At 45.7% G+C, this 13,782-nt stretch overlaps 1 protein-coding gene across 1 annotated transcript in view; it reads left to right on the top strand.

Moving 5' to 3' along the window:
- The window catches only part of LOC134932324 (uncharacterized), a 176,556-nt gene that overhangs the window by 83,304 nt on the left and 79,470 nt on the right, over positions 1–13,782 (top strand). The window contains exon 5 of the mRNA XM_063926646.1: positions 13,115–13,210. Within this exon, the coding sequence (XP_063782716.1) occupies positions 13,115–13,210 (96 nt within the window). The remainder of the gene's footprint in view (positions 1–13,114; positions 13,211–13,782) is intronic.

The raw sequence follows: 13,782 nt of genomic DNA, 5'->3' as shown, positions 1-13,782 counted from the left end.
TGTGATATGTACAGTTTATGCTTCAAATAAGTATTCAAGTCTTTTTCTGCTCTTTGCTTAATGCCTTATACCCTTACTCCGCCTCACCCTTGATTATAGGGGGTGATCTTAATGTTATTGCTTCTAAGTTTATGGATGTTCACTCCTCTTCATCTGCTCGTAATCCCCCTAAATTTGATATACCCTATATGGAGCAACAGCTTCAGGTATCAGATATATGGAGATTTCTACACCCCACGGATAGTGAGTACACCTGCCTCTCTGCTGCCCATCATTCCCTTTCCAGGATTGATTACTTGATGGTCTCTGATTCCCTGGTTCTACAAACCCTTGATTCTACTATTGAACCAATGGCCTTGTCGGACCACTCTGTTGTTTGGGCTTCCATGTCCACTACGGTAGATGTAGGTTCTTTTAAGCGCTGGCATTTTCCCACAGACTTCTCCTCCTCTATAGAACTTCGTAAAGACCTAGAGTCATTCTGGGATGATTATTCTGCTCTTAATGCCCAGATGGCGCAGTACGATCCTTTGGTTTTCTGGCAGGCCTGTAAGGCGGCCCTTAGGGGACGTCTCATTGAATATGTTTTCCGCAGGAAAAAGTAATTCGCTTCTAACTATAAGAGCTCACAGTGGCAGCTGACTGAGGCCTATCAGAGATTCAAACAAAACCCCTCTCCCGCCTTAAAAATCAATATTTGGATGCTAAAGTGGCTTTTAATGCAGTTCTACAGGCATTGGGAGACAAACACACCTTTCATAAGAATCATAGATTTTATCGTTTTGGCAACAAGACAGGCAAATTATTATCACACTTATTGAAAGGGTCTACATCCAATTCTCTCATTCATCCACTTAAAAAATTAGATGGCTCTCTGGCTTCTAAATCTAAGGACATAGCAAAGGTCCTGTCTCATTTTTACACTACTGTGTATGAAACGTCTTCTGTCAATGAGAATGCTAAACAATCTTTCAGGGATTCTATTTCTCCCCCCAGCTAGATTCATCCCTAACAGAACGTCTTTGCTCACCCATCACTACGTCTGAGGTTGAGAAGGCTATTAAACACTTGAAACCCCTCAAATCTCCAGGGCCGGATGGCTTCTCTGGGGAATATTATCGATTGCTCTCTGATAAATTGATCCCTCCCCTTACTTCCCTACTTAATATCATCCTGTTATCTCACAAAGGGGGTAATTCCAAGTTGATCGCAGCAGGATTTTTGATAGCAACTGAGCAAAACCATGGGGGTCATTCCGAGTTGTTCACTCGTTATTTTTTTCTCGCAACGGAGCGATTAGTCGCTAATGCGCATGCGCAATGTCCGCAGTGCGACTGCGCCAAGTAAATTTGCTATGCAGTTAGGAATTTTACTCACGGCATTACGAGGTTTTTTCTTCGTTCTGGTGATCGTAATGTGATTGACAGGAAGTGGGTGTTTCTGGGCGGAAACTGGCCATTTTATGGAAGTGTGTGAAAAAACGCTACCGTTTCTGGGAAAAACGCGGGAGTGGCTGGAGAAACGGAGGAGTGTCTGGGCGAACGCTGGGTGTGTTTGTGACGTCAAACCAGGAACGACAAGCACTGAACTGATCGCACTGGCAGAGTAAGTCTCGAGCTACTCAGAAACTGCACAGAGAAGTCTTTTCGCAATATTGCGAATCTTTCGTTTGCAATTTTGATAAGCTAAGATTCACTCCCAGTAGGCGGCGGCTTAGCGTGTGCAAAGCTGCTAAAAGCAGCTTGCGAGCGAACAACTCGGAATGACCCCCCATGTGCACTGCAGGGGAGGCAGATATAACATGTGCAGAAAGAGTTAGATTTGGGTGGGTTATTTGTTTCTGTGCAGGGTAAATACTGGCTGCTTTATTTTTACACTGCAAATTAGATTGCAGATTGAACACACCACACCCAAATCTAACTCTCTCTGCACATGTTATATCTGCCTCCCCTGCAGTGCACATGGTTTTGCCCAGTTGCTATCAAAAATCCTGCTGCGATCAACTTGGAATTACCCCCAAAATACCTTCATATTTTAATGATGCCTTTATACGTCTCTTGCCTAAACCAGGCAAGGATTTACAACTCCCTGGTTCCTATAGGCCGATTTCGCTCTTAAATGTAGACTATAAATTGTTTACGAAGATTCTCGCTGACAGACTAAAACCCCTCCTCCCTTCTGTAGTTCACCCCGACCAAACGGGATTTATTTCTGGGAGACACTCTACTAGCAATATTCGTAAGATACTGGCTGCGGCGCACTGGCTGGGCCACACGGGTAATGCGGACACACATTTTCTCTTCTCACTGGATGCCGAAAAGGCCTTTGATCTGGTGAGTTGGGATAATTTATATACCACTCTCGCGAGGTTTGGGTTCCCGTCGGGCCTAGCCGTTGTGCTGCGGGCTCTATACTCCAATTCCTGTTCCCGTATATTATGTAATGGATTTCTGTCGGATCCTGTGCAGTTGGGAAGGGGCACTAGGCAAGGCTGCCCATTATCGCCTTTATTGTTTGCGCTTGCTGTAGAACCATTGGCTCTGGCGTTGCGGGGGCTTTCTTCATTCTCAGGTGTTTAGATTTTTGACCAAGAACTTAAAATAAGCTTATTTGCAGATGATATGCTGCTTTTTATTTCTCGCCCTGAAATTTCCATCAAAGCTATAATGGAAAAAATATGAGAATTCGGTCTCTTTGCTGGATATAGGGTGAATTCTTTAAAATTGGAATTGCTCCCCCTCACCCAGACAGCATTTAATATGTCCTCTCTCCCTCTCCTCTCCCAATTCACCTTTAATAAAACCAAGTTGAAATACCTTGGGATTTATATACCACCCAATTTATCTGATCTGTACAAGGTGAACTATACACCCATATTAAAGGCTATTTCTCTCCAACTCCAATCTTGGTCAGCGCTTCCTTTGTCTTTGCTAGGCCGCGCGGCAGTCCTCAAGAGTATTATATTCCCAAAAATTTCTTACTCCAGTTATTGCCCCTGAAAATCTCCAGAGTGAATGCTGTTGTTTATGATAAAATATTCACAAAATATTTGTGGACAAATAAAAATCCAAGAATAGCACTGGCTAAACTTAAATTGCGGAGGGAGGAGGGGGGTATTGCGATCCCGGATCTGCTTACATTTTCTAGGGCGGTGGCTTTCAGATATAGCAATGATTGGCTTTTGGCAAAATCTACATACACAAATTATCATATAGAACAGGCTTTAGTGTTCCCCTATGACTTGAAGGCCTTGTTACATACCCCTACCATCCTGTTGCCTTCTCAAGCGAAGAAAAATTTGTTGTTTTGGGATGCTTATATTGCTCGAAAAGCAATAAATAAAGCAATGCACAGAAATTTTGTCCGTTCTGATTTTATTCCTCTCCCTTGGAAAATGCAAAATTTGAACTGTGGCGAATTAAGGGAATCAGTAGTATCAGAGATGTTTTTTTATCCGGGAGGCTTGGTGTATTCTTTTTCTGAGCTAGTGGAGAGGTATGGTGTTCTTCGATCAGCGTTTTTCATTTTTCTCCAAGTTAAGCATTATGTGCAATCTCTACCTGACGCCTTGCTCCAACCCGGTGGTTCTGTTCCCCTCACCTCCTTACTCACTCGAACTACTAAGTTACCCTATAAAACTAAATGGTTATATTGGGACCTTCTTCCTATTGTGGTAGATAAGTTATGGAGCCAGCTGTTCGAAAAGTGGAAGGTAGACCTTTCTATGCAAGGGTCCTTAACTGAATTTTTTCCCCCCTACCTGGTATTTTTAAAGCTTTACACTCCTCAAACCTTCAGGAGATTCATGTTAAATTCCTAAACCAGGCATATATATCCCCTAGTCAGAGGAGTCATATGGTGCCTTCGGATTCTGGACACTGTCTTAAATGCCGTGCACCCCATGCCACTCTGATACATGCATTCTGGAGTTTCCCCAAGATACAAAGATTTTGGAATAAAATTTTATGGTATATTAATAGTAAATTTGGGTTGCGCCTCCCCTTTTTACCTGCTGCTCTCTTGGGTTTGCACTTCTCCAATTGGGGTTTACCAGCTAGTCCTTCCCATTACACCCCTTTCTCTACGTGTTCCTCACACTGTCAAAGAAAGCTATTCTGACGCAATGGATCCATAGATCCCCCCCCCCCTAGACTGGAGCAACTACTGTCTATGGTAAAGTCGACTATGTATTATGATAGACAATCTGCCCTCTATGATGTAGACAAGCATGCCCATCTGTTATATATGAAATGGGGACCGTTCATAGAAATCCTAGATCCCATACTTAGGTCTCATGTCCTTGAATTCTTTGACTCACTGAAGAAATTTGTTCTTCCCCGCAACCCTCTATGTGAGACCCTGGCTGGCTTAATATATATTGAGATATTCTATGCTCTTAACACCACTGGAGATCCCAATTAATTGGGGATATTGGTCTTGGTGTGCTTAGTAATGTGGCCTACTTGGCGGGAAATATGTAGCCTGATTTATTATTTGTGTTTTCCCTTTCCCCTTCCTTGGCCAGTATTTACTAAAATTCAGAGTTTGGCCGATTTGTGTTTTTTTTTTCTAAGTCCCAATCCGGGAATTCACTAAGCACCAATCTCGGCAGTGTCTGGTCTATTCGTAATGGTTTGAATGACAACCTTCCGAAATACGAATGAATAGACCATCGGTCAAACGCGGCTGTTATTTCATACAATACGGGCATTCACTATTCATTCGTATTTGGGTGTTAGTTTCTGAGTGCTCAAGTGCGGGTCTGTTTTTTTTCCGATTCGTTTAAAAAAGCAACAATAAAATAGACCTGCTTTTTCCAGTCGAGTTTGGATAACCATGCACGGATCAGTGAGATCTGTGCATGGTTATCTATGGGAAAGGGTCTGTTTAGTGTAAAAACAGAAAAAAAAATTGCGTGGGGTCCCCCCTCCTAAGCATAACCAGCCTCGGGCTCTTTGAGCCGGTCCTGGTTGAAAAAATATGGGGGGAAAAATGACAGAGGTCCCCCCATATTTAATCAACCAGCACCGGGCTCTGCGCCTGGTCCTGGTTCCAAAAATACGGGGGACAAAAAGCGTAGGGGTCCCCCGTATTTCTGAAACCAGCACCGGCTCCACTAGCTGGGGAGATAATGCCACAGCCGGGGGACACTTTGATATCGGTCCCTGCGGCCGTGCCATTAAAACACCAACTAGTCACCCCTGGCCGGGGTACCCTGGAGTGGGGACCCCTTCAATCAAGGGGTCCCCCCCCTCCAGCCACCCAAGGGCCAGGGGTGAAGCCCGAGGCTGTCCCCCCCATCCAAGGGCGGCGGATGGGGGGCTGATAGCCAAGTGTGACTTTGTGAATATTGTTTTTAGTAGCAGTACTACAAGTCCCAGCAAGACTCCCCCGTAAGCTGGTACTTGGAGAACCACAAGTACCAGCATGCGGTGGAAATCCGGACCCGCTGGTACCTGTAGTACTACTACTAAAAAAATACCCCAATAAAAACAGGACACACACACCGTGACAGTACAACTTTATTACATACATGCACACCAACATACACACATACTTACCTATGTTCCCACGAGGCTCGGTCCTCTTCTCCATGTAGAATCCTAGGGGTACCTGTTGAAAAAAATTATACTCACATAATCCAGTGAAGAATCCGGCCTTTGAATAATCCACGTACTTGGCAAAAAAATAAAACGGAAACCCGACCACGCACTGAAAGGGGACCCATGTTTACACATGGGACCCCTTTCTCTGACTGCCAGGACCCCCCCTGACTCCTGTCAAAGAGGGTCCCTTCAGCCAATCAGGGAGCGCCACGTCATGACACCCTCCTGATTGGCTTGTGCTCCTGTAGTGTCTGTCAGGCAGCACACGGCAGTGATACAATGTAGCGCCTATGCGCTCCATTATAGCCAATGGTGGGAACTTTGCGGTCAGCGGTTGACCAAAAGTAACCTCACCGCTGACCGCAAAGTTCCCACCATTGGCTACAATGGAGCGTATAGGTGCTACATTGTATCACTGCCGTGTTCTGCCTGACAGACACTACAGGAGCACACAGCCAATCAGGAGGGTGTCATGACGTGGCGCTCCCTTATTGGCTGAAGGGACCCTCTTTGACAGGAGTCAGGGGGGGTCCTAGCAGTCGGGGAAAGGGGTCCCATGTGTAAACATGGGACCCCCTTTCAGTGCGTGGTCGGGTTTCCGTTTTATTTTTTTGCCAAGTACGTGGATTATTCAAAGGCCGGATTCTTCACTGGATTATGTGAGCATAATTTTTTTCAACAGGTACCCCTAGGATTCTACATGGAGAAGAGGACCGAGCCTCGTGGGAACATAGGTAAGTATGTGTGTATGTTGGTGTGCATGTATGTAATAAAGTTGTACTGTCACGGTGTGTGTGTTCTGTTTTTATTGGGGTATTTTTTTAGTAGTAGTACTACAGGTACCAGCGGGCCCGGATTTCCACCGCATGCTGGTACTTGTGGTTCTCCAAGTACCAGCTTGCGGGGGAGGCTTGCTGGGACTTGTGGTACTGCTACTAAAAACAATATTCACAAATTCACACTTGGCTATCAGCCCCCCATCCGCCGCCCTTGGATGGGGGGGACAGCCTCGGGCTTCACCCCTGGCCCATGGGTGGCTGGAGGGGGGGTGACCCCTTGATTGAAGGGGTCCCCACTCCTCCAGGGTACCTCGGCCAGGGGTGACTAGTTGGTGTTTTAATGGCACGGCCGCAGGGACCGATATCAAAGTGTCCCCCGGCTGTGGCATTATCTCCCCAGCTAGTGGAGCCCGGTGCTGGTTTCAGAAATACGGGGGACCCCCACACTTTTTGTCCCCCGTATTTTTGGAACCAGGACCAGGCGCAGAGCCCGGTGCTGGTTGATTAAATATGGGGGGACCCCTGTCATTTCCCCCTCCATATTTTTTCAACCAGGACCGGCTCAAAGAGCCCGAGGCTGGTTGTGCTTAGGAGGGGGGACTCCACGCAATTTTTTTCAAATTTAAAAAGACTTTAATAAACTTTGTAAGGTACACAATGAAGCCCTGCACGGATCTCACAGATCCGGCCGGGATTCCTTGTATTTTTTCAGGCAGTGTTTTACTCATCACTCCCGTAAAACACTGCCTGATATTACGAATCACATTGACATCGGAAAAAACGATTGTGCAAAACTCGGCAGTTTAGTAAATGATCGTATCAGGATTCAAAAAGTTGCAGTAAAATGCACCCGATACCATTCGAGTTCAAACACCCTTCAAAACGGCCAAAACACGAATATTAGTAAATATTGCCCCTTGTCTTTGTCTTGTCGTTTGCCTGTTTTGTTTACTATGTCTCAGCTGTATAAATTAGATTATTTCTCCATTTCTGTGATCATCATGCGGCTGCAATTGATTGTGATATGGAGACTGTATCTCTTCAATGTATGTGTTTATTATTGAATAATTTGAATAAAAACATAAAAAAAGTATCTAATAGACAGGTCTATATGTATCTTCAAATCTGCCATTTTATCTTTACACTGCCGAAACCTATGACCACTGAGGGAATTCCCGACCCTATGCAACCTCTCTTCTCCATATCCCATACTAGCATGTACAGACTGAAGCATTATAACTTTTATCTCAGTGTGACAGGTAGAGACTAATTGTGGGATCGATCCTTTCAGATGTGGACACATGATATTTCGGAGCTAACTACACTTGATATGTTATTATTGCATAATCAATTTTCTTTTAGAAACTTACACTCTGGATCGCTGCAAGAAGTCCATCTTAGAACCCTGCATAGGGCTCATATCTCGCAAGCCCAGATGTTTCATAAGGTCCCAGAAGAAAAAGGCCCGAAATGTACATTACAGGGAGCTACGTTCTTTCAGAATTTTTGGCAGTGTGGGAAGATAGCAGGATTTGGGTATAAAGTTATTAATTACATCAATCAAATTTTCACTTTGAATATTGCAAAAAAAACAATAGCTTGCCTATTTATGAATTTCACTGTTTGGGATCTTGGCATCAGAAAAAGGGAATTGACCACAGTTTTTACCGTTATCCTCACTGTAGCCAAGAAATTGATTTTGAAATATTGGACTAAAAAATCTACCCCTTCATTAACTGAAGTAAAAAAAATGTGATACGCTGTACCTTTATTTTGATAGACAAGCAACTCTTCCTGATGTTAAAAGAGGTGTTTCCCATCTTTCACAACAAATTGGAATTTTATATAGCTAATCTAGACACTTCAATACCTTCGCATTTATAGAAATTATTTGAGTCTACTTCCTGGTTCCTATCTAGACAACTTGATTCCACCACTTCATAAGCCAAGTCTTACCTGAACTATCTCCTTAATTGTGATTGCCATTTTTGATGATCCCGTAGAACTTCTTCTCTTTTTTGTAGATATGGTGTCTTCAGGGCCGGTGCAAGGTTTCTCGACACCCTAGGCAAAACTTCAGCCTGCTTCTAACCCCCCCCCCCACCCCCACCCCCCAGACCGAAACCACACACCCATTTTCCAGCCCGTCAGATGAAAGTATGTAGGCAGCATCCTAGAAGTTCAACAGCTACCGTCTACATTAAGTTTTACAGGGATGCATCTCTCGGAGTTATCCTTAAATTTGTGATAAGCAGACTCAGGGCTGCCCCCTCAGATACTGGCACCCTAAGCAGCTGCCTATTGGTAGAGCCAGCCCTGCACTTACACATAATACACACAGTGGTAGTGCCGCTTACATATAATACACACAGTGGTAGTGCCGCTTACATATAATACACACAGTGGTAGTGCCGCTTACACATAATACACACAGTGGTAGTGCCGCTTACACATAATACACTACAAATAATACACACAGTGGTTGTGCCGCTTACACATAATACACACAGTGGTAGTGTCGCTTACACATAATACACACAGTGGTAGTGCCGCTTACATATAATACACACAGTGGTAGTGCCGCTTACATATAATACACACAGTAGTAGTGCCGCTTACGTATAATACACACAGTAGTAGTGCCGCTTACATATAATACACACAGTAGTAGTGCCGCTTACACATAATACACACAGTAGTAGTGCCGCTTACACATAATACACACAGTAGTAGTGCCGCTTACACATAATACACACAGTAGTAGTGCCGCTTACACATAATACACACAATAGTAGTGCCGCTTACACATAATACACACAGTAGTAGTGCCGCTTACATATAATACACACAGTAGAACGCCGTTGGTGGGGTGCGGTCCAGACAGCGCAGGCGTGTCCGGACTGTTGCGGGGGCGGGCCGCGGCGAGTGCATGATATAACCCAGGCTGCGCAGGCAGGGAGCTACTCAGCAAGTGCAAAAGCATTGCCGCCGTGTATTGAGAAGTACATTTGGATCTGGACTATGTACATGCCATTTGAGGATGATATGCAGTGTTTAATACTATTTATGTGAGTGGAACCAATAAATGATCCTATGATTCTTTATCCCAACAGTCTGCACTCTGTCTGCTTGTTTCAATTTTTGCAGAACAATATCTTTATAAAGAAAGAATACATTAGTGCAGACTTCACTGTCTAAATGGTTGAACGAAAGTAAGCAATGATTGTTTTACTCAGGATATGTGGTTGCGCCACGTGCTAATAAGATATTAGCATTCCCCTCAGATGTGCAATCTGTATACTAATGCTCTGCCTTTATACATGCCATATCTGCTCACTCACTACTAATACAGTAAGTAGGTAACTGTATTATCCACTATATATATCAGCAATATTATATGTATAATAGTATATGATTTTAGCTACAGGCTACAATCCATACAGAGATATTATTATACGATTGCACAAAAAAAGAAAGAAAAAAAAAGGTAATTTGTGCTATTGATGTTTTAAAAATGTCCTGTGTAAATACATTTAACTTCAGCCTCATTACTACAATGCCGTACTGCAGCCACGCTGCTCCTTAAGCAGAGCGCCATCACACCTGCCATTGCACAGACTTGCCCTCTCCATACCTTGACAAAGTCCACTGGGTACAGGCTCCAGGACAGGGTCGTAGCCAGAACTTTGTGGGCCCCATAGCAACATATTGAAGGGGTTCAGGGTATACCAAGATATATTGCAGACCCAAAGGCAACTTTTTTTTAAGGACACCTATGTATCACCCAATGGTGAAAAATATATACAACACCTGTAACTGTGACAGGGAAGGTGGCCCCTCTTAGCTCTGGGCCCCATAGCAGCTGCACTCCCTGCACCTATGGTAGCTACACCCTGTATATAACACATGTAACTGTGACAGGGAAGGTGGCCCCTCTCAGCTCTGGGCCCCATAGCAGCTGCACTCCCTGCACCTATGGCAGCTACACCCTGTATATAACACATGTAACTGTGACAGGGAAGGTGGCCCCTCTTAGCTCTGGGCCCCATAGCAGCTGCACTGCCTGCACCTATGGTAGCTACGCCCTTGTATATAACACATGTAACTGTGACAGGGAAGGTGGCCCCTCTTAGCTCTGGGCCCCATAGCAGCTGCACTCCCTGCACCTATGGTAGCTACGACCTTGTTCCGGGATCTGACAGCTCCGGGATCCCTACCACGACTCCAACTGCCATGTGCCTCAGTGGAGACACCCTGTCCAACAGGCTCTCGTAGTTGTCTCCAGACAGAGAGGGCATCCCCTCTTTAACCCCCATTGGGATACCAGCATTTCGTAGCTCCTTGGGGCTGCCGAGGACAGGAAAGGGGCTCAGTCCTCCCCCTGGTGCAGCTAGCAGTTCGAGCTCCGCCTGCTGTGTGCAGCCAGCATGCAGCACAGTGACCAACATGAATCGCTGAAGTGCAGCACAGGCAAGGGGACACAAGAACAGGACTCCTGAGATTCATGAATGTCCAGGGCACCTTGGAATCTCAGCGCCTGTTACAAGTGTCCCCTTTGTTCCCCCGTTGCTGGGCCTGTGTACACATAATGACAGACATATTGCCCAACATTATTAAATGCCCTAATACATGACAGACATAATGGCCCTAATGCTGGGCACACACTGGTAGATATATCTGCAGATCAATTGATCTGCAGGTATATCTATGGATGGATTTACATGCGCCCGCCCAGTTCAGCGGTCAATCACCTCCAGCTGTTGCAGCATGTGTATGGGCAGTTGTCTGACTGCCTGCCCACACAGCGATGCGCCAATATATCACTAGATATATTGTCCGTCGGCTGTGCTGCAGGGCCGACGCGATATGTCTGTGAACGACAACGTTCACGGAGATATCACTCGTACACACTGGCCGACGGACCAGCGATATGGGTGGTATTCATGTGACCGCCGGTCAGCTGACCGACAGTCACATGACCTCCTCTACGAGCCCGACGGCTCACTATCCCGATGGTCGGCATGCCGACCAACAGGGACTATTTCCACTCGTGGGTGTCCACGACACCCATAGGTCGCCACCGAGCCTGCAGCGTGGCGTGCGCAGCAAGCCCCTTGCGGGCTCGCTGCGCACGCCATGCTGCAGGCTCGGTGGCGCCCCTCCCCGCCGGGATCCCGGCGTCTGTAAGCTGACGGGCGGTCTCCTGAACGCCGGTCAGCAGTACTACACCCCAGCGATCCATATCGGCCAGTGTGAAAGCACCATGACACACATGCCCCAAATTATTACAATCCCTTATATACATGACAGACATAATGGCCCTGTTACACAGAGAGCCAATCTCTTAACACTCGATTGCAATCCCCCACCACCTCCACAGCACTCACCCAGCTGAAGGTATTAAACAGCCACGGCCCACGTAGGCTGAGCAGGCGGTCCGCAGCCAGTCACTCCACACACATAGGAAGAGTCCGGGACCTGGGAGAGCCGGGGAGGCAGCAGGAACGTTGGTAGACATGCGCGGATCGCGCCCTCACGCACGGCGCTCGACCGCACACATTTTCCGCCCTCTGGGACTTGGGAGAGCCGGGGAGGCAGCAGCAGCATTGGTAGACATGCGCGGATTGCGTCCTCACTCACGGCGCTCCACCGCACACATTTTCCGCCCTCTGCTGTCGGCTCACTCCCGCCGCTATCAGCATGAGGAGCGGAGCGGGTAACGTGATGGATGCAATCGCGGGTGCAGGGGGGGCGGGTCCAATCGTGGGGGCGTGGGTAACATGCGGGAGGGAGCTCTTCTGGTGCTTGTGGAGAGGGGGGGGGAATGTTACTGCTTATCGCCTGATGGGTTCAGTGCTGCTTACAGGTGGGCGGTGCAGCATCCCTGCTGAGCCGGGAAAGGAAGTATTCTTTCATTGGCAGCGTGCAGCGCCGCCCTCTAGTGGCCGGCGCCCATAGGCAGCTGCCTAAAGCTGCCTAGTGGTGGCGCCGGCCCTGGGTGTCTTGTCTTGTACTACTCCACCTCGGGTGTCTCCCCTCCCCCCTTTTATTCCAAGTTCTCATTTTGGCTGTTAGCTGAATGCATTCGAGTGTATTTGTATTACTGTGTGTTGAAATATTCTATTTGATATTTTTCTTTGTCTTGCATTATTGTCATTGTGCTTAATCGGTTTCATAATTGACATGTCACTGACCCTGATCAATTAATGATACTACTTTTTTATTTTATGAAGCTACTTTTCTCATAGTACACTATAATTGTAATAAGTCCTCCTTCTTATATTGTAAAGACATGAGTATGCATTCTTTTTGTAATTCTGGATATGCTCTATTTGAAAATTCAAATAAACAGTTATGGAAAAAAAAAGGATTGCAAAATCTGCGACCAATTCTGAGTAACCACCAATGTGTAATAAATTTGGCTGTCCCACCTTAATGAGTGATGCACAATGTGGAAGGATGTAGTGTTTGCTGATCTGGTATCCGGACAGGATGCCCTATAAAGATAAAAGTGAATAGCCTTCGCTAACAAAAGGCCAATCTATCCTCAGGATGAGTTCACAGGGATCCCAACACTATTTAACAATGCAACAGCGTTATGAACAATGATGATAGTCTATTCCATCTTATAAGTGTGACAGTCCTTGTTGTACATATAGACAAGGGCTATACGTATGTCATTGTACTCTGCCAATGTTTCTAGTTTCTAGTTCCAGTTTTCTGTTTCAGGGATCTTCACTTCTCCATGAAGCAGTTCTTGGTAAAAGCATTGAAACTGTTGATTTCCTGCTAGAAAGAGGAGCCAAAACAAACCTGCAAGACAAGGTACAGTATGTGATGCTGGGGACAGGTAATGCAGTATATGAAAGTCTGTTGTAGGCAGTCAGCTTAAAGGTGCTGACAATGGATCACAACAATAGAAAAGCACTGATATGTGAACATGTAAGAACGCAAATGGTCCATTCTCTTATACTGTGGTAAAATCAGCACTGTGACATTGAATAAACCATTACCTATGGCTTGGAGGGGGCCCATTTTACCACAGCACAAATGCTACAGTACATAGTAGAAGGGCTACATGGCTGCCTAGTGTCTTTCAAGATGCACAGCTGCTTGTCAGAGTTTGGACCCATGTCGATAAAAGGAGATGCACACACATTGAATGTCTACAAGTACTCTGGACAAATGCATTAAATATGATAAAACATAACTACAAGTCCATTTTACGTTCACTTTAATACCACCCCATTTATTAGTTAAAATTTGTAAATGCTTGGACTAAATTATTGTTTGGTTAAACTCCAAAAGTGCTGTGCAGATAAATTTATGCTAAATTACTGTGATCCACGTAGTGTAACAGTCACAATGTGGTTTAAAGGCAAGAAACCAATCCCAAA

This window comes from Pseudophryne corroboree, chromosome 6 (genome assembly GCF_028390025.1).
Source record: "Pseudophryne corroboree isolate aPseCor3 chromosome 6, aPseCor3.hap2, whole genome shotgun sequence".
Lineage (NCBI taxonomy): Eukaryota > Metazoa > Chordata > Amphibia > Anura > Myobatrachidae > Pseudophryne > Pseudophryne corroboree.
The sequence above is the reverse complement of the archived record's forward strand: the minus strand, read 5'-3'. Positions and strand labels throughout refer to the sequence as shown.